The sequence below is a fragment of the Balaenoptera borealis genome (assembly GCF_965194805.1).
Source record: "Balaenoptera borealis genome assembly, chromosome: 19".
NCBI classification, from domain to species: Eukaryota; Metazoa; Chordata; class Mammalia; order Artiodactyla; family Balaenopteridae; genus Balaenoptera; species Balaenoptera borealis.
Genome location: NC_138878.1, coordinates 57,832,698 through 57,850,678, shown reverse-complemented (window position 1 = coordinate 57,850,678; position 17,981 = coordinate 57,832,698). Strand labels below are relative to the sequence as shown.

At 55.6% G+C, this 17,981-nt stretch overlaps 2 protein-coding genes across 4 annotated transcripts; both read left to right on the top strand.

Moving 5' to 3' along the window:
* Window positions 1-2,449: 2,449 nt before the first annotated feature.
* Window positions 2,450-10,213, top strand: RPS19 (ribosomal protein S19). Of its 3 annotated transcripts, none has more exons than XM_082368773.1 (7): window positions 2,864-2,960; window positions 3,428-3,498; window positions 3,772-3,872; window positions 8,527-8,710; window positions 8,807-8,933; window positions 9,245-9,299; window positions 10,143-10,213. In XM_082368773.1, exons 2-7 carry the CDS (start codon window positions 3,428-3,430, stop codon window positions 10,187-10,189), a joined length of 585 nt encoding a protein of 194 aa, XP_082224899.1. In that variant the 5' UTR covers window positions 2,864-2,960; the 3' UTR covers window positions 10,190-10,213. The 3 variants fall into 3 exon arrangements, with proteins under 3 accessions (XP_082224901.1, XP_082224899.1, XP_082224900.1); XM_082368774.1 differs by lacking the exon at window positions 2,864-2,960 and adding an exon at window positions 3,235-3,259; XM_082368775.1 differs by lacking the exon at window positions 8,807-8,933 and having other exon boundaries at window positions 2,450-2,960.
* Window positions 10,214-10,302: 89 nt separating this feature from the next.
* Window positions 10,303-17,502, top strand: CD79A (CD79a molecule). The gene is made up of 5 exons (XM_082368772.1): window positions 10,303-14,237; window positions 15,597-15,890; window positions 16,160-16,278; window positions 16,836-16,904; window positions 17,049-17,502. Exons 1-5 carry the CDS (start codon window positions 14,162-14,164, stop codon window positions 17,160-17,162), a joined length of 672 nt encoding a protein of 223 aa, XP_082224898.1. The 5' UTR covers window positions 10,303-14,161; the 3' UTR covers window positions 17,163-17,502.
* The last annotated feature ends 479 nt before the right edge of the window (window positions 17,503-17,981 follow it).

The following is a 17,981-nucleotide window of genomic DNA, read 5'->3' as shown; positions in this document are numbered from 1 at the left end:
TAATACAGTGAAAACTTCAGGACTCCAGGAGACAGACACAAGTCGCAAGGGTTTTTCTAAAAGACTTTATTTTTCTACTCAAGATAGCAGTAAGTAATAATGTCTTACTCACGTTTGTTTCTTAGTCCTCGCTTTTAAGTCCTTCTCCTTGAACTGTTCCAAGCACGTGAAGACCTGGTGAGCTATTCCAAAGATATGAAGACTCGGAGACCCCCATCCCCATTCCTACTCTTAGAAGGGCAAAACAGAAAGTTCAAGGGATGTGCCTGATCACTGATTCTTTTTCCTAATGTTACCTACACCTCTTTTTATTCAAGATAATTGATGGTGATGGCATCCAATTACAACTTGCTCTTTTCTAGTTTGGGGCCTTGAGAAGGTGAGCTGCTTCTAATTCTAACAGATTACAGAGCAACAAATCTCCAACACTTCCCAGGACTCAGTGCAAGATAACCAAAGACCAAAGTCTGCTTCACACCTTCCTTCCCTGGCCTTGTTTTAACTTAGATGTGTGATTGCCCCTTAATAGACCTGCCTAAACCTTGCTGTGCCATGCTCTCCCAGTGACAGAAAACCAAGCCCACATAGTCAAGGGGGGAGGGAAGCGTTGAAACATGCAACATGGCTGAGACCCCGCTACGCGGGCCTGACCAAAGGTCCCCAGTACACCAAGCTCACACAGCTGGGAAGAGTAAAAGAGAAAGTATAATTTGAGGTTAAAGGATGACATGAGAAAAGGGAGGGGAAAAAAAAGTGATGGAGACTGGAGGAAGGAGCATTTCTCTGCAGCGCATCTCCCCTTGTCAGACCCGGTAGGGCTTTTTACACTACTGGCTAGGCCTACTGTGTCTATCAGATTGTCAGGGCTTCCCCATTGGTGCCTGAGGGAGAAGGGTGGAGGCTCTGCAGAGGTCAGCTGTGGGGAAAGGGCACATTTACGAATTGCTCTCGCTCCTCTGTGGCTGCAGCATCCTTCACCTGTGGTTGTGGGGAGCCAGCGGGCCCTTGGCCTCTGACCAGCCTTTGGAGATTAAAGCCAATAGACTGTGAGCACTGTTTCATATGTCACTCCCTTTCCCATTCATTACCCACTGCCAGATGAGGAAAGGTGTTGCCCAGGTCCAATAGGGTATTGAGTAAATCATCCCTCTTCTAAGCTTCCTTCATGTACCATCCTGATGTTCTGCAGAAATAACCAATGAGGTTCCAAATGTGAAGCACCATCCTGCTTCTCTCTCCAAACATGTCTCCTCCCCCACAGACACCCATGTTTCACTTCAGGAGCTCATTTTACATTCTGCCTTTTGGGAATCCATGCTTCCTTTCATGTCAGCCCTATGTGAACATGTTCCACTCCAGACCACACTCCTTGAGCAATGTAGACTCAACATCATACCACCCATCCCCATCCAGTTTCTCTACTCAGACCCTCATTGCCTGGGCCATGTAGACCTCATTCTGTATCCCTGTCCCATTGTGTAGCTGGCTCTGCAGCCACCAATATAGACACATAGACAGTCCTATAACCCATACCCTGCATAGACCCTCCTTTTCATCTGACTTAATGTCTCTGATAAGCCCCTTAGGTAGATTTTCTTACATTCCTTGGGGGCCCTTGGCCCGCAGTTTTCAGGCCTGATCACCCTGAGCTGTGCCTATCTCTGTCCAACTATGTCTTCCCCTCCAAGAATAAGTACTCTCAGAGGGCAGGGCCTGCGTGCAACTCCTCTCTGGGTTCTCAGAATACTGATGACTAAACTACGCTGTTTTGATTCCTTAGGAATTTTTTTTTCCTACAGAGTTAATGTACTCTAATGTGGCCTCTCCCCTCATCACAACATAAACAACTTCCTACCCTCGAACCACTTTTTAAGAGGTGGGTTTTTTTTTCTTTTGAGGAGTTTTTAAGTTCACAGCAAAATTGAGCAGAAAGTAAGAGTTCCCATAGTCCCCCCGCCCTCCCACAGTCTCCCCCACTACCAGCATCCCACACCAGAGTGGTTCATTTGTTACACTGGCTGAATCTACACTGACACAGTATCGTTTACATTAGGATTCACATTTAAATGTTTTCTCCTTGCAGCAAGTTAGCAACTTTATCAAACCACAGGTGTGTTCTTTGTGTTCTTGGGTGTTGGACCTTAGAAGGATTAAACTAGATAATGCATGTAATACTACATAATGTTTACCTGTGCCTTGCACAGAGTAGTCACACAAAAAGTATTTGTTGATAGAATTAATATGTGTGCACTACCTGCGAAGAGACTCGGGCGCTAGGAGGCAGAGCTGAGCTTCTCGGAAGGTCCCGCCTCTGCCCCTTTGCCCCTGCCCTTATCTGCTCCCCGCCTCCAGTGCCTCATTCCCACTCCGCTTTCCTGGGCCGTGGTGAAGCAATTTCCGCCCTAAGAAGGGTGCGGCTTCTGTCCCCTTCCGCTCTCGCGAGTACTGCTGGTCGAGGAAGGGCAGGTGGTGGCCACATTTCTTCGCTGCCCTTCCCCTGCGCTCCCGGTCACAGTTCCGCCCTTACTAGCCCCACTTCCGGCCAGAAAAGACACTTCCACCCGGAAAAGGGGTCGTCCCACTGGTGGCGCCAGAAGTAGCCAGGTCTCTTTATTTCCTGCCCACCCATAACTTCCGCCAGGAGATACAGTCTCCGCCGCTGTTTGTTCCATCCACGATCAACGCAAACGAAGCTAGATTCCCTCCAACTCAAGACGAGAGCTCCTCTCTCACGCTGCAGGAGAAGGAAGGGCGGGGAGGAAACAAGCCTCCGCTCTCACGCCACACCCTCCCACGTTCGCGGAGGGGAAGCCACATTTGCCCTGAGAGAGGCGCGGCCGCTTTTTTCTAGCCCCGCTCTCGCGAGTTCTCGGGACTCTCGCGATAACCAACGCCCGACTTGTGCGCCCGGGAAACCCCGTTGCTCCCTTTTCCGTGGCTGGCAGCTTGGAGGCCGCACGGTAAGGAGAGTGCTCCGGTCCGAACCGGGTGCGGGGTGTCGGGGCCCGATTCCCGAGCCCGGAGCGTGTGCCTGGGAGCTCCGGGGTACCTGCGCGGGGCCGCCCCGCCTCCTGGAGTCGCGGCCACGTGCGAGCTGCAGGCCCGGGCATGTCTGGTCCGCGCGCTCCGGGAACCGAGGCTGGGCCTGGTGGGCAGCGGGGAGTGCGAGGGACCCCAGAATCAGGGGTTGGGGTCATAGAGCGTCTTCACAAACGGGGGCAGGCAGTGTTCGTGCGACCCGGAGGGACCGTGGGCGTCGGTGAGTTCTCTAGGACCCACAGGCGCAGGGGCCTTTAAAGCCGGGAATTGAAGTAGGGCTTTCGGAAGTAAGGAGAGTGCGGCGGTTTAGATCGCGCTGGGGCTGGCCCCCGACCCTTGTTAGTCGTCTTCATCAATCCTGTGTTCACATGCTCGACCTTTCCCGCAGATGCCTGGAGTTACTGTAAAGGACGTGAACCAGCAGGAGTTCGTCAGAGCTTTGGCAGCCTTCCTCAAAAAGTGAGTGTGGGGCCTGGGGTCCGAGTGGGTGGAGGCTGTCGCCTTTGCCTGATCCCTCAGCGCCCGCAGGCTTTCAGTCTGGGGAGGCTTGTTGGAGGTCTCTGTGGGGTCCATCCTTTCTACATGAGCCCTGAATTGTGTTTGAGTTTTAGTCTCTTTGTATTTTGGGACACATTGGGCTCTTCTTGATCTGCAGTTGTGTTGAGGGGAGGGAACTGGAATGGAGTTTGTGGAGACTCCTGAATTGTGTCTTTCTCACTGTCTTGGTCCCAGGTCCGGGAAGCTGAAAGTCCCTGAATGGGTGGACACTGTCAAGCTGGCCAAGCATAAAGAGCTCGCTCCCTACGATGAGAATTGGTTCTACACACGAGCTGGTGAGGAACTGGGGCCTTTGGCTGGGGCGTGGGGGGCCGGGTGTCCCCTTTGTGAGCTCTTACTTGCCCCCAGAAATAACGAGAGAAATCTTTGACTCTGTCACTGCATGTTTTGTGTGACATTCAATAATTTTGTATTCTGAATCTGTTTCTTTATTTGTAAGAGATTCATGTGAGGACCTGTGCTTTCCTCTGGGCCTTGTGGGAGACCCAGGGACAAATGAGTAGCATGTTCACGTTTTGCCTGGAGACGGTTTGTTTTAGAGAGAGGCATTGTCCTTCGAATGTCTGTGGGTCTGTTTTGTTGTTCAGATCATCACACTAGACTGCCATGTTAAATGAGTTGTTGGTAACTAAGGAGTTGGGGATCTGACCAGGTCACTCATTGCTCTAAATCTTCTTGGCAAGCCTCAAGTGCCCTGGAGAAAACCTTATGGTCACCCTGTACCGGTCCCTTTTCTTATCTTCTTATTAATCCTTTAGTAATGGCTTTGAAGGACTGATTTTAAGTGTAGCTCCTGACTGCATAGTGCTACTGCTAGTTTTGCCTCGTCTGTCTTTAATGTTTCAAGTTTCTCCAGTCACCCCCATGGAGGCTTACCTTGGGAGTAGGGGATGGGGTTCAAGGCTGGATTGTGCCAAGGTGGCCGCCTCTGCACAGGGCCTTCACTAAAGGCTCTCCGTCTCTCCCGTCTTCATCCGTCCTCTGTGAAGTGGGGGCTCTGTCCTGACCAGAGCTTGTCTGTAGGTGGGAAGCAGAGTTTGGACAAAACTCCAGAATGACCTTGAGAAGAGTTGGCCTTGGTATAAGGTGCCCAGCACCTCAGAGCAGAAGTATTTTGTAGGTTGGTGGGCCAATCTTCCAGGCCCTAGACTGGGCATAGGGGCCCGCATGCTCAGACACAGCCTCTGACCCCTGAGGACTAAGAGATCAAATCTGTGAGATGAGTGGGGTGGGTAGCATAGCTGTCTACTCACTTGTATGTTTTTATAAAGAAAAATGGGTCTGGTGAAGGGGAGCTGACTTGACCTCCCTGGGCACACAGTCAGTGGTGACGGGGCCTGGACGAGACCACCACTACCTCTGCCATCCACCTATCTTGGAAAGCAAGGCATGTCTGGTCCTGACTGCTCTTTGGTGATGCCCCAAGAGCCGATAGGTCAAGCAAGGCAACTTTGGATCTAAGATGAGGAGAAAGAATCTAATAGCTTTTCCCATTTGATCAGGTGAATATGCATATTTTATATAACCTGTACCTAACAAAAACTTCCCAAGTAGGACTGGTGGTTGCCGATTTGCAGTTGATGTCAGGGAGGTTAGCATGCTTGGGGTCTGCCAGCTCCTGATGCCACAGTCTACCCGACTCTTGTCATCGCTTGGAGGTGGGGGCAGCTCTGTCCCCTTGGCAGCATTTTGTACTTTATTTTTCTAGGTGGGGAGAGATTAAGGGGAAATGGGGAAAGGACTCTGGGGAACGCACACCGAGTTGAGCCTGCTGGTCATCTTGACAGTTGCCGTGGCCCCTTTCTGCCCACTGCAGCTTCCCCAACACATCACGCTGGGCGTGCGTCCTCTGCCTGCCCTGCCGCTCTCCCTTTGGATTTCCAACGCTCGCTTTTGACTTCAGTTCCCCAGCTGCCCTAGTGGCACAGGGTAAGGGTCCTAGACCAGGGTGTGTTGTGTGTGCGTTGTTGGGGCACAGCCCTGACCGTTTGTTTAAAATCATGACAGGCAAGAGTTGCAGTTGCCACCGGCTACATGGTCTACTGTCTGACCCTTTACAGGAAAAGTCTGCCAACCTCTATTGGAGTCTAGAGAGCTCCCACTTAGATTGGTCAGTCCATACTCTGGACAAGTGGAGTCATAGGAGATAGTCATTTACCCAGGAGGAAAATGAGATACAGACCGGTGAAGACCCTGGGAGGGTGTGGCAGGCTGGCTCCAAAACCGCAGTCTGCCATATTTGCTTTTCTTCCTCTGGATCGTGGGAGCTTGGCCTGTTTTGCCCCCTCAGGGGTTTGGGTCTAAAGCACAGTGGGATAGCGACCTGTCCTGGGAGGCTGAGCTCTGGCAGTGAAGGCAACAGGGCAGTGGGTGTCAAATTCTGGGGACATGTAAGAGCACGGTGTGGACAGCTATTGACCTCAGGTATAGGGGATACAGAGAACAGGGGTAGATGGCAGGGCCTTCCTGAGGGTGGTCCGCAAGAGGTGCAGATCTGTAGGGGTGGGCACTCACCAGGCGGTGGTGTAGGGGGCAGTGTCTGTGAGGGGTGAGGTGTAGAGCTAGAAAGAGCCTGTTTCACGAGAGTGGGGGGAGTGCTCTAAGGGGAGGGGCAGTGTCAAGGGGAGACCACTAAAGGGCTTTGAAAGGGAGTGGTGCAGTGTGGCCCTGGACAGCCTTCTTGACCTCAGTTCTCAGAAGGGCCTGCTTGGTGGGGAGGTAAGAATAAGAATACAGTGTGTGTCTCGGTAGGTGCTCGGCGGTGGGTGAGCAGCTGTTGGATTGGGGCACCTGAGCGCTTGTGTGTGTGTGTGTGCGCGTGTGCCATGCTGCTCAGCTTGCAAGATCTTAGTTCCCCAACCAGGGATTGAACCTGGGCCCCTGCAGTGAGAGGGTAGAGTCCTAACCACTGGACCACCGGGGAATTCTCCTGGATCAGATAATTTTATGCGTCATTAAGAAAGATGTGAAACTCCCCCTGGGAGAAACTAAGGTTGAGCTTTATTGGAGTTTGTTCTTTGCCAGTCACTGCTCAGGGTTGAAGTACGTTGTCCCCCTTAGTACCGTGGCGCAGACCACTTGAAGGGGGTGGACTCTGTCACAGCTGACAGGGAGCAATGTTGGGGTTCAAACCCCATCTACCAGACAGCTCGCCCCTTTCCGTGCTGAGATTGGGCTGAGCGCTAGTCCTGGTTCAGCAAGGTTCATTTCTAGTGTGCGGCCTCTTCTGGGTGTTCGTGAAATTAGGAGTGTTCATCTTTCCCCCTTCGTGAGGCTCTTACGCCTTCCACAGCCCAAGTGGGAGAGCAGATCTCCACCTAGAGCCAGGGCATGACCAGACAGGTGCAGGAGGGATGGCGGTAGCCATTGGGCATTTGCACTGGTCTTAAAGGCGAGTTTTCCATGAGGTCACTCCTGGCAGAACGATTGGGGGGGGGTGGCTTGTAACAGTTGACTCTCTTGATCCTGGCAGTGGGTGGGCTGCTTGGTGCCTGGAAGAGGGTCAGAGCCCCGATCTAGGGGGTGGGGTGAGGACAAAAAGAACCAAGGAGAGTGGTTTTAAAGTGAGCAGAGGCCAAAGGCAGTGGTATCAGGGAGGGGCTGCTCAGCGGTTTGTGCTGCGCTGTTGGCCCCTGAAGCCTGTGGCTGTATCCGGAGATGGTCTTAGAGGGCAGGAGAGAGGCTGAGAACCAGTTGTGTGCAGGAACTGCTCTGGGAGGGGCAGCTGCAGGGAAGGAGGAGCCTACCTCACCTGGTCAGTTCCACCTGCCCCTCCCCCCCAGCTCATGACACTGGAGGGTCATGGAGATGGCCCAGTGCCCCGTGACTCTTGGCAGCAAGTCACTGTTGAAGGAATGAATCCTTGACTCCCCCGTTCATCTTCAGGACTACGGGGAATCTAACGTGCTGGTCTCTGGGGTGACCTGGAATCCCTACCTTTGAGCTTTCAGCCAGGCAGGGCTGTGTGATGGCCAGCATCTGGGCCCCAGTTCTTCAAACCTCAGTGGCCCCCTGAGGTAGAAAAGCAGAACCGTCTGGAGGGGCTGTCCCTACAGAGCTATGGGGCATGGGAGTCCTCCAGGAGTCCTCTCTGGAGCTTAACCTTTTCCATGAAGGAAAGTAGCACCCGATGCATTCATGGAGTCTTCACAGTAGCGCTCAGTGAGGTACTGTTCGTCCTGGTTCTCAGGTGAGGGTAGGTGACTTGCCAAGGCCACAGTATCGGGCGGGCTCCTAAGGCCATGTTACTGCCTCATAGGAGAGAGTGTGAAAAGCAGATGGCATAGGGCCTGGCAGGCAAGTGTTCCAGTTGAACAGAAGAGGATTTCCAAGGAGGCTGGCCGGGGTGGGTGAGGGACCTGCCCAAGCCAGTCGAGGGACCAGAATCCCAGTCCGCAGAGCTGGGTGACGCACCTTCCAGGTTGGGAACGTCCACTGCATAGGATGTCAGCCCTGCTACCACTGTTACCCAAGCGCTCCAGGGCTGGGTGTGGGGGGATCAGTAGGTCTCTTCTCCAGCTCTGCTGCCCTTCAGAGCTCCCAGGCAGATGGAGGGGGACAGTCACGGCTTAAACATTTGCTAGGCTCTCCCCCAGAACCTCAGGTCCACTTCGCAGCACAGCTGGGCACTAACCGCTAAGCAAGTCCCGGGGCGCGGGTTGCCTGCCTGGTCACGTGGCCACGGCGGTCCCTCCACTGCCTGTGCACGCCAGTCTCCCGCACTGGTTGGGGGAGGGGGGGTCAGCTACTGGGCTTGGTGTCTCACGTTCTCAGTTTTCCCGACTGTAAAATCGTGGGGTGAGAATCTGCTGCCGCACACAGTTACACTTGTGACCTTGAGCAAGGCCCTTTCCTAAGGCTGCCTCAGCTGTGGAGAAGCGTCTTCTCTGCCTGAGAAGGGTTCTCAAGTCTCCCTTGCCTCCCACCCAGCTTCCACAGCACGGCACCTGTACCTCCGGGGCGGCGCTGGGGTTGGTTCCATGACCAAGATCTATGGGGGGCGTCAGAGAAATGGTGTCATGCCCAGCCACTTCAGCAGAGGCTCCAAGAGCGTGGCCCGTCGGGTTCTCCAAGCCCTGGAGGGGCTGAAAATGGTGGAAAAGGACCAAGATGGGTAAGCAGGGGAGGGGAAGCTGGGGGTGTGGAGGAGCCTTGGGGCCAGATCCCCTATAATGAAGTTATCAAGGACTGTCCCCCTCCGCCCACGCAGTGAGGTGCCAGGTCTGTCCTGCACAGTCTGCACCTGCCCCCCAGGCAGGCAGGGGATTCTTCAGAAAAGCGAACAGCGCGGGGCCTCGCCCCGACCCCTCTGGCTAACTACTGCAGGCTCCAGGAAGGTAATTTAGCGACTGTCCGCTTTCATTAGCCTGCTCGTTAGCTTTTCCCAATTGATTTTTCGGGGCTTTTGATCTAATGCTTGCACCAACGACACCCCGTCAGCTCCCGGGGGAGCTCCCACCCCAGCCTCCAGCTTGTTGGAATGCAGCCGACTGGGGACCTCAGTGGGACTTGGCTGGTGCCATGTGGCCCTGTGGCCAGGTGCCTTCTTGGAAAGCCTGGCTCATGTCCAGGGGAGGCCTGGCAGGGATCGGGGACGCTGGTGGGAGCCTGCACTCACCTGGGGCTACATGACCCTTCTCTCCCACAGGGGCCGCAAACTAACACCTCAGGGACAGAGAGATCTGGACAGAATCGCTGGACAGGTGAGGGCTGGGTACCTCAGTCACCGCCTGGGTGTTTCTGGAGCCTGGGTTTTGTCAGCTCGGAGTTTCCTCCCCTGGAGGGCACAGCCCAGGGGAGGAGGGTGCAGGAGAAAGAGCGTTTCTGACAGACTTCCTGTGGGGGCTGGTTGAAAACGCAGGTGCCTGGGTGCAGCTCGCTGGGCTGGCTTCTCCTGCAGGGCACGCGACTCCCTCTTCCCGGGTCAGCCTTCTGATTCTGACTGTAGTGTTTCTTCTTAGTCTTCATGCTTACTGAGTATTAGGGTGCCTCAGAACACAGGTCTCCGTCCAGATGCTGACCGACTATAGGCACCCTGGGCCAGAGTCCCTGTCTGTAGAGAGATCTGCTTTTGCCTACCTCGGAGGGTGGTGGTGAGGATTCAGTGAGCTACAGCAACAGAAGCCCCCAGGGCCTGGCATGAACCCATTGTTGTTTTTCCTATTGACTCAGGCCTCCTAGGAGTCTTAGACTGTCGAGTCACTTAAGTGTCAGAAGAGAATGGAGGTGTCAGCCCTCTGGGGATTGGGGGTGGCCTGGAATGAGTAGGTGGCTCTTCCAGGGCAGAGCAGGGCCTGGCACACAGTGTGGAGTGACGGGCAGATGTTGGAAACACACGACAACGCTCTCTGTCCTTGAGAGTCCCAGTTTTATCCTTCTGTAAAATGGGGAGGCACCCAAGATTGTGAGCATCGGATGAGATGAGGACATGTAAGCCACAAATCAGGGTGCCTGGCGTCCGCCCCGTGGCTACTGGGGAGCTACTGTGAAGTGCTTGAGCACAGACCCCACAACTGATCTTAACTATTGTCTGTCTTTTCCCACAGGTGGCAGCTGCCAACAAGAAGCATTAGAACAAATGATGCTGGGTTAATAAATTGCCTCATTCGTAATCCTGCTCTGGGTCTCTTGATTGGAGGGCGGCCGGGCAAGAGGAAGGAGCACTGCACTGCACTTGCCTTCCATTGCGAAGGAGAGGGGCCGGGGCCTTCCTGCATGGCTGTGGTGCTCAGCAGCCTCGGAAACCTGAGGCCTGGCCTTGCACGCTCACACGGTTCTGCCCCAAGTGGGCGAGATGCTGGTGCAAGACCCGGGGGCCCTCGCTCCTCTCCCACACCTTGGCTTTGCGGTTCTCAGAAAAAGAAACTGAAAGTTCAAGCAGTGGCCCCACGTGGAGCCTTGGACCCTGCTGGAACAAAACAGGAGGGCCCTGGGGCTCAGGTGCTGCTTCTCTGGAAGAAAGTGGACAAGGACAGCCGTCACTCGGGGTGGTCCTTTGTGTGCCTCCAGCCCAAGGTGACCTGCCTAGTATGCACGCCCTTTTCCTGGCCTACACGGGAGCCTTCGCTTTGGGGATCTCTGGCCTGGGCCCTGCTGTAAGATGGAGCTAGCTGTACCTGCCCCAAGACATGGGATGCAGTGCTGAAGCTGCAGTAGGGACCCGGCTGGCAGGGGGCTGCTACTTCCCTCCCAGAGGGAGGGGCATGGCCCCTGCATAGAGACCAAGTTCCCAGGGCCCGGGTGGTTTCGCCCCCCCCCCCCCAGCACAGTTCTGCATGGTGATTGGCTCTTTGCACTAATGGGACGGGGGCTCCACCTGTGATGGTCTTCTGGTCCAGGTGGGAGATACAAAAGGCTTCCAGTAGGCAGGTGCTAAGCCTTGGAAGGGTCCCCTTACCACCCCATGAGACCTGGCCCACCTCCCAGTTGGGGAAAACTAAGATGCTGAGCCTGAGCTGGCTAGGCCAAGACCCCTGAGGTTCCCCCATCCCAAGTTACTCCTCAGATCAAACCCATTTCCTTCCAGTGCCAAGCCTGGCTTCGAACTCCAAATGACGGGTTCAAATTCCAACGCTGCCCAAAATTCTGTGCGACCTTGAGCAACGTACCCTCAGCTTTATGCTCCTGCCTGTAAAGCTGCTTACTCCTACCTGAGGGATTCGGGGAGATGCCGTGTCTTGCTCAAAGCAGCACACCTGAGGGACCAAGATGTTCAAAATGGAAAGAATATCAAACCAAAGAGTCCCCTACACCCAGTGGGGAATGAAGGTGTCATTTCCCGCCAGCCTGGAAGTTGTCAGGGCTGGAAGATCAGATCTGAATAAACACTGGAGTACAGCCTACCACGTGCAAGGTGCTTTATAAATATATCACTTAATACTCTGTGAAGTAGGTGCCAAAAAGCGCAGTTTGGAGATGGGGAAGATAAGTCACAGGTTGGGTAATTTGCCTGATGTCCCACAGCCAGGAGGTGGCAAAGCCAGCATTTGGACCTGGGCTCTAGCCACTACAGCGCACTGTCCCTTAGAAGTGGGGAAAATGAGGCCCAAAGGGTTACACTCCTGGGCATGACCTTGAGCCAGTCACTCCTTGTTTGGGGGCCTAAGTTTCCTCTTTTGCTGATTGAGGATGAAGATGTTTCCCAGAATCGTCCTGGGAATGCAATGCCAAGCGTCCGGTTTGCTCACACAGTGCCAGATACCAGGGTGCTGGGTAAGCGGGAGGTGGAGGTGCCCAGACAGGCCAGCGAGCCTGAGAGGGCCTGCAATGCGGCGGCTGCGCCCCTCCAGCCACTGGGGGTCAGCCGAGGGCCTGGAAACTGGCTCAGCCAGGAAGGATGCTGAAGGAGGTGAATTCCTAAGGGCTGCAGCGTCTGGATCCAGACTTCTTCCTACATGGGGGTTATAGGAAGAACTTTAGTACAGAGGGGCTAATGACCTGCTGTACAGAGAGGTACCCAACAGAACACCTGGGTCCCTGGAGGGAAGGCCCGAGGGCCAGAGAAGAGGAACTGTGTCCTAGGAACTGTCCTAAGCACACTGTGATATTCTTACAGCCTCACAGGTAGGGAGGTTATGCCCAGATCACAGGAGGAGAAACTAAGGCTCAGATGACCAGAGCTGAGATTCAAACCCAGGAGGTGTGAACTCTTGAGGCCCATGTTCTTCTGTGTGGGTGACAGTTGCACCTTTTTTTTAAATTACAAAATACTTCAAGCATGCAAAACAGTATATATACATAATAGTGTAAAAAAGACCCATGGGACTTCCCTGACGGCGCAGTGGTTAAGAATCCACCTGCCAATGCAGGGGACATGGGTTCGAGCCCTGGTCCGGGAAGATCCCACGTGCCGCGGAGCAACTAAGCCCATGCACCACAACTACTGAGCCTGCGCTCTAGAGCCCGCAAGCCACAACTACTGAAGCCCGCGTGCCTAGAGCCCGTGCTCCGCAACAAGAGAAGCCACCGCAATGAGAAGCCCGTGCGCCGCAACGAAGAGTAGCCCCTGCTCGCCGCAACTAGAGAAAGCCCGTGCGCAGCAACGAAGACCCTGTGCAGCCAAAAATAAATAAATAAATAAATAAATAAATAAATAAATAAGACCCATGAACCCACCACCCAGCTTAAAAAGTAAAACGAGATAAAACTAAGACAGACAAAGCCCTCTGCGTATCCTTCCCAGTTGCAACCTCCTTGCTTCCCCAAGAGGTAAGCCCTCTCAGGAGTGGGGTATCACTCCCCTGCGTGCGTTTACACCTTTACTGTAGACACATGTGTCCCTAACAGCACATGCTGTTGTTTTGCCTTTTGAAAACAAGTCAGCCGGATCCTGTCATAGTACATTTCTTCTCATTTTCTTGTTGTTTCTGAGATGCAGCCATGTTGACAAGCAAAGCTCGGCCTCTTCTCCTGCTGTGTGCTACTCCATTGACTGACTATACCTCAATTTATGCATCCCTTCTCCTGTAAATGGACTTTTCGTCTGTTTCCCAGTTTTTGCTACCAAAAATCTCCCTGCCATGAATTTTTTCATGGTGTCTCGTGTGTGTGTGTGTGTGTGTGCGCGCGCGCATGTATGAGATGGTCCCCTAACTGCTCACAAACATCTAAACAACCTCATGTCATTCCCCTCCCCCACCCCTCAGGCCTCATTTTCCTCCCACTTGACCTACAATAATGCTCAAAGGAAGCCGGTCACACATAAGTGACTTGGAATCCCTGCTCCACCACCAGACTGTATAAACTGGGCAAGTAACAGTGATGGTGTTCCCTCTCTGTGATGGCCTCAGTTTCCTCCCCTGCAAAATGGGGGGTGGCCTACCTTGCCCACTTGTGGAGAGGCTGAAATGAAAGAACACCAGGAAAGAGCCCTTCGTGGCCCTTTGGGTGTCGGGAACATCAACTTATGTCACAACATCAGGGAGATATTTTTATCCTCATCTCTTGAATTAAAAATGCCAAATCTTGGAAAGGGAAGCCACCACCTAGTCACAGAGCTGGTGGGCCTGCCTCATTTATTCCCCATGAGCATTAATAGTAACTAACATTTACTGAGCACCTACTACGTGCCAGGCCCTGTGTTCAGTGCTGTGCATGCACAACCTCTTTAAATCCTCTTTTCCAACCCCAAGAAGGGAGGACACGGAGGCTCAGAGAGGGGACAAGTTTTGCCCAAGGCCAGTGAGAGGCAAAGACCAGGCTCGGAACCACCCCCGTCCCCTGACCACCTGTGCGCAGCAGGCACCCCAAACTCCGGCTCCCTCGGGCTTCCTTTCCAGTGACGAACCAGGCCTTAAACCAACCTCTTCCCCCTACCCAAGCAGCCTCCTCTCGGGGGAGTTGTGGCGGCCACAGGTGCAGGGAGCAGTTCCTCTCCACTCATGGCTTGAAGCCTCCCGGCAGGGGCTGCCCCCAGCCTGACAACCAAAGGACCCAGCAGTGGGGCCAGTGGAGCCCATCTCCGCAGGGCTGGGCAGGAAGTGGGGCGGGGTTTGGGGCTCGGCCGAGGTGGGATCTGGTATCCCAGGGCTGCTGCAACCCATACAAAACAACCCACTGGGAGAAGATGCCTGGGGGTCCCCGAGCCCTCCGAACCCCGCGTGCCTCCACCTTTCTCCTCTTGATCTTCGCTGCTGGCCTGGGTACGTGGTCAACAGGCAGGTGCTGGGGGGAGGTGGGGGGGGGGACTGGGAGACTGTTGAGAGGGCCCAGGCAGTGGGGACGGGAGAGGAGCTGGCAGGAGGGGGGCTAGAAAAGACCCCGTAGAAACTGCATCTGCTTGACTGTCCCAAGCAGGCCAACGGGAGGCTGGAGGGGGGCTCAGCGAAGTTGAAGGAGCATCCCCCGGTGGGGGGAGGCAGGGCACCCCCTCATCCCCCCAGATCAAAATAAGGAACTAAGGTTGCCCTTGACTGAGCTCCAGAGCTGGGGTCAGGGAGGGGACTGTGGGTAGTAATCAGCTTCAGGGGAGAAAAAACTTTCTCCTTCTCTGCCTGGAATCCCGGTCACCATCCCCTGCATAGGGAAGCCCTTCTCAGTGCTGGGGGGGGCCGGTGACCTTCCCCCTTCCCCTCCCACGCAATGCCAGCTGGCAGGGCTGTGAACCACCCCGTTTGAGCGAGGAGTTGAGAGAGGTGGCCAGTCACCCCAAATTTCCACTGGGAGCTGAGTTTGGAGTCCGTGACCCTCAGGTTGCTGCCTCTTCCGCCACCTCTCTCCTCCTCCCGCCACAGACAGCCATGTGGACTGGCCCAGGGGCAGCGTGGGGGGGGCGCGGGGGGGATAGTGGCACAAGAACTGGGGCTTCCCCAGCCTGGGCCACCCAGCCCCCTCCCGCCAACCACGTAGCTGAGGCCCTCCCCTAACACCCAGCCCAGCCCAAACGCTGAACTCACCCCGGCCCCCAGCTTGACACACACAAAGTTACGCAAACGGAGAACGAGGGGCGGGCCCAGGGTCACAGGGCAGGACAGGCTCACAAACTGGCAGGAAGGGGCCCAGGGCCAGGAGGCCAGGGTTCGAACCCCTGAGCCACTCCTGCTGCCCTGGGCCTCAGCTGTCACACTTGTAAAATGGGATAATGAGAGAACCAACTTCTAAGGGTTCTGGGACAGTTATACACAATATATAAAGCGCCAGGTATGGGGCCAGGCTGGGGCTGGGGTGAGAAAGTAATCTAGGAAGGCCTGCAGGAGGAGGTGATGCCCAAACTGATTCTAGAAGGAGCTGCCTGGCCAGGGGCCCTGCTAGCACGAGGGACCCAACTATCCAAGTGCCAGTGAGCTCCGTGGGGCCAAAGCTCGGAGCAGGTATGGAGAGGGTAGCAGGAGGTGGCTCTGGAGAGGCGAGTGGGGACCCCCAGCAGTGTGTCACTCACACTCTTCTGCACACACCCCCGCCACACACACATGCACACACACAGCCAGGAGCGCTGGAGCGGCAGGGGCCGGGCTGGGCCTGTGTCTCCATTCACGGTCCCTCACGCATTCGCCTCTCCGCAGGCCCGAGGTGCCAGGCCCTGTGGGTGGACTGGGGCCCACCATCGGTGACGGTGAGCATTGGGGACGAGGTCCGCCTCCTGTGCAGGCACAATGGCAGCAACCCCAACGTCACGTGGTGGCGCATCCTCCAAGGCAACTCCACGTGGCCCCCTATGATGGAGCTCTCAAGCCCGGGCCCCAAGGGCGAGCTGTTCATCCAGCAGGTGAACAAGAGCCACAGGGGCATGTACCGGTGCCAAGTCAAGGAAGGCCAGAAGATCCAGCGCTCCTGTGGGACGTACCTCCGCGTGCGTGGTGAGTGCACATCACTCCACAGCTGGGGCCACTGGCTTCCTCACCTGTAACGGGGTGGGGGGTGGGGTGGGCGGGGGGGGGGATGGAGCCAGTGCCTGCAGCTCCTGCATCTCGGGCATCCTCACTCCCCGGCTCACGGCACAGCGGCTGATTGATTTTCTCACCTGCAAGGTGGGGCTTCAGTGGTCTTGGGCCTCGATGGGGGCGTGGCCAGGAGGCGAGGGGAGGACTTGAGGGGCTGGGCTCTGAGCAGCGCTCCCTCCTCGCAGAGCCACTCCCCAGGCCCTTCCTGGACATGGGGGAGGGCACCAAGAACAACATCATCACAGCCGAGGGCATCATCCTGCTGATCTGCGCCGTGGTGCCTGGGACGCTGCTGCTCTTCAGGGTGAGCCACGCCGGGGACCAGCGGCCCCTGAGTCCGAGGGTCCCGCCTAAAACTTGACAGAATGGCAGCACCCACCTCACAGGGGCTGTGAGGGGGTCAGGAATTTAATATAATGAAAGCATTTTACATGGCGCTGGGCCCGGAGGGGCGTCCTGGCTCAGTCTCCCCTCAGGGCTGTCCTCACGTTCCCCGCCCCCCCACAGAGATGTCCAACTCTCCCCCTCTACCCAGGAGTGCCGCAGCCTCCAGATGTAGCCAAGGCCAGGGAAGATGGGGGCTGGTGTCCTCCCAGAGTCTCTGGCCAGCACCAGTCTCTCTTTAGGCCGCGGGGCAACTACAGCCATTTACTATTATTGCTGTTGTTATTCGTGGAGAAGAGCAGGCAGTGGCGACAGCCAAAAGGACACTGGCTTGGACCCAGAGAGACCTGCCACTTACAGGATATGTGGCTCTGGGCATGTCCCTTACCCTTTCTGGTAAAGCACCTCCTGGCCTCCGTGAGGGTCTGAAAACACATTCTCTCCCCCCATTCACGGAGGCTCCCAATCCCCCAACAGAAACGGTGGCAGAACATGAAATTCGGGGCAGATGTCCAGGATGACTATGAAGATGAAAATCTTTATGAGGTCAGTGGAAGGCGGGGGCAGGTGCGGGGCAGGTGCGTGTCTGTGGGGTGGGCGGGGCTCTTACGGGGCCCCTCCCTGAGGTTGGCTGGGAGCAGGGACCCAGGCATCAGGGCCCTGAGGCTCACCACCCCGTTTCCACCCCAGGGCCTGAACCTCGATGACTGCTCCATGTACGAGGACATCTCCCGGGGCCTCCAGGGCACCTACCAGGATGTGGGCAGCCTCCACATCGGAGACGTTCAGCTGGAGAAGCCGTGACCCATTCGGGCTGCCCCACCGGCTGTGCACCCAAACCGTGTCTCACCCCACTTCCTTGGAACCCGCTCTCTTTTCACAATCTTTCCTGGGAGTATCCTGACTCAACTTCCCCTTTGGGAGTGTCTACTCTTCTTCCCTCTAGACCGTCCTCATCCCCTCCCCACACCCTAACTCAATCCTCCCCTTACTGCCTTTCCCAGGCTCCCCTCCCATCCAGCGGGTAATGAGCCCTTAGTCGCTGCTTCTAGGGGAGCTGATTGTAGCAGCCTCATTAGTGTCACCTCCCCCCCTCCCTGCTCTGTCATGGCCACTTAGTGATAATAAATCCTTCCCAACTGCAGACCTTCGCAGGAGTCACAGATCTCATGGGGACCACTCCCCCTCCTCCTCTGGGACCCAGAAGTCCAGGACCTCAGCCCCCTCCTCCCCCAGCTCCTGACCACTCCCCACACCTGGGACCAGGTAGCCAGTCTTGGCTGTCCCCTGAAAGAACCAGGAAGTGTCTTGGGAAGGGCCCCAACCCAGGCCATGTGCCTGAGCACAGGGGGACACAGAGGGGACCCAGATAACCATATTCACTTATGCATATTTAAGTCCCAAAGACACAGTAGACTGTCTGGTGAGACTGGTACCAAATTCTGACCATGGCCACACCTGTTCTCTGGGAGTGGCCTTGTAGAAGTGGGATTTGGAGAGTCTGTGGCCCTAAACTGGGGATGGTGGGGAAATCCAGAGGCGGTTGACAGAGAGGGACAGAGATACAGAGTTTCTGAGCTAGAGAGGGGAGGGAAATCGAGACAAAGATAATGATGGAGAGAC

Coding starts and splice junctions, on each gene's coding strand:
- RPS19 (XM_082368773.1), top strand. CDS start 3,428: ATGCCTGGAGTTACTGTAAAGGACGTGAACCAGCAGGAGTTCGTCAGA. Junction 3,873..8,526: donor TTGGTTCTACACACGAGCTG/GTGAGGAACTGG, acceptor CCTCCCACCCAG/CTTCCACAGCACGGCACCTG. Junction 8,711..8,806: donor GTGGAAAAGGACCAAGATGG/GTAAGCAGGGGA, acceptor CCGCCCACGCAG/TGAGGTGCCAGGTCTGTCCT.
- CD79A (XM_082368772.1), top strand. CDS start 14,162: ATGCCTGGGGGTCCCCGAGCCCTCCGAACCCCGCGTGCCTCCACCTTT. Junction 14,238..15,596: donor GATCTTCGCTGCTGGCCTGG/GTACGTGGTCAA, acceptor GCCTCTCCGCAG/GCCCGAGGTGCCAGGCCCTG. Junction 15,891..16,159: donor GACGTACCTCCGCGTGCGTG/GTGAGTGCACAT, acceptor CCCTCCTCGCAG/AGCCACTCCCCAGGCCCTTC.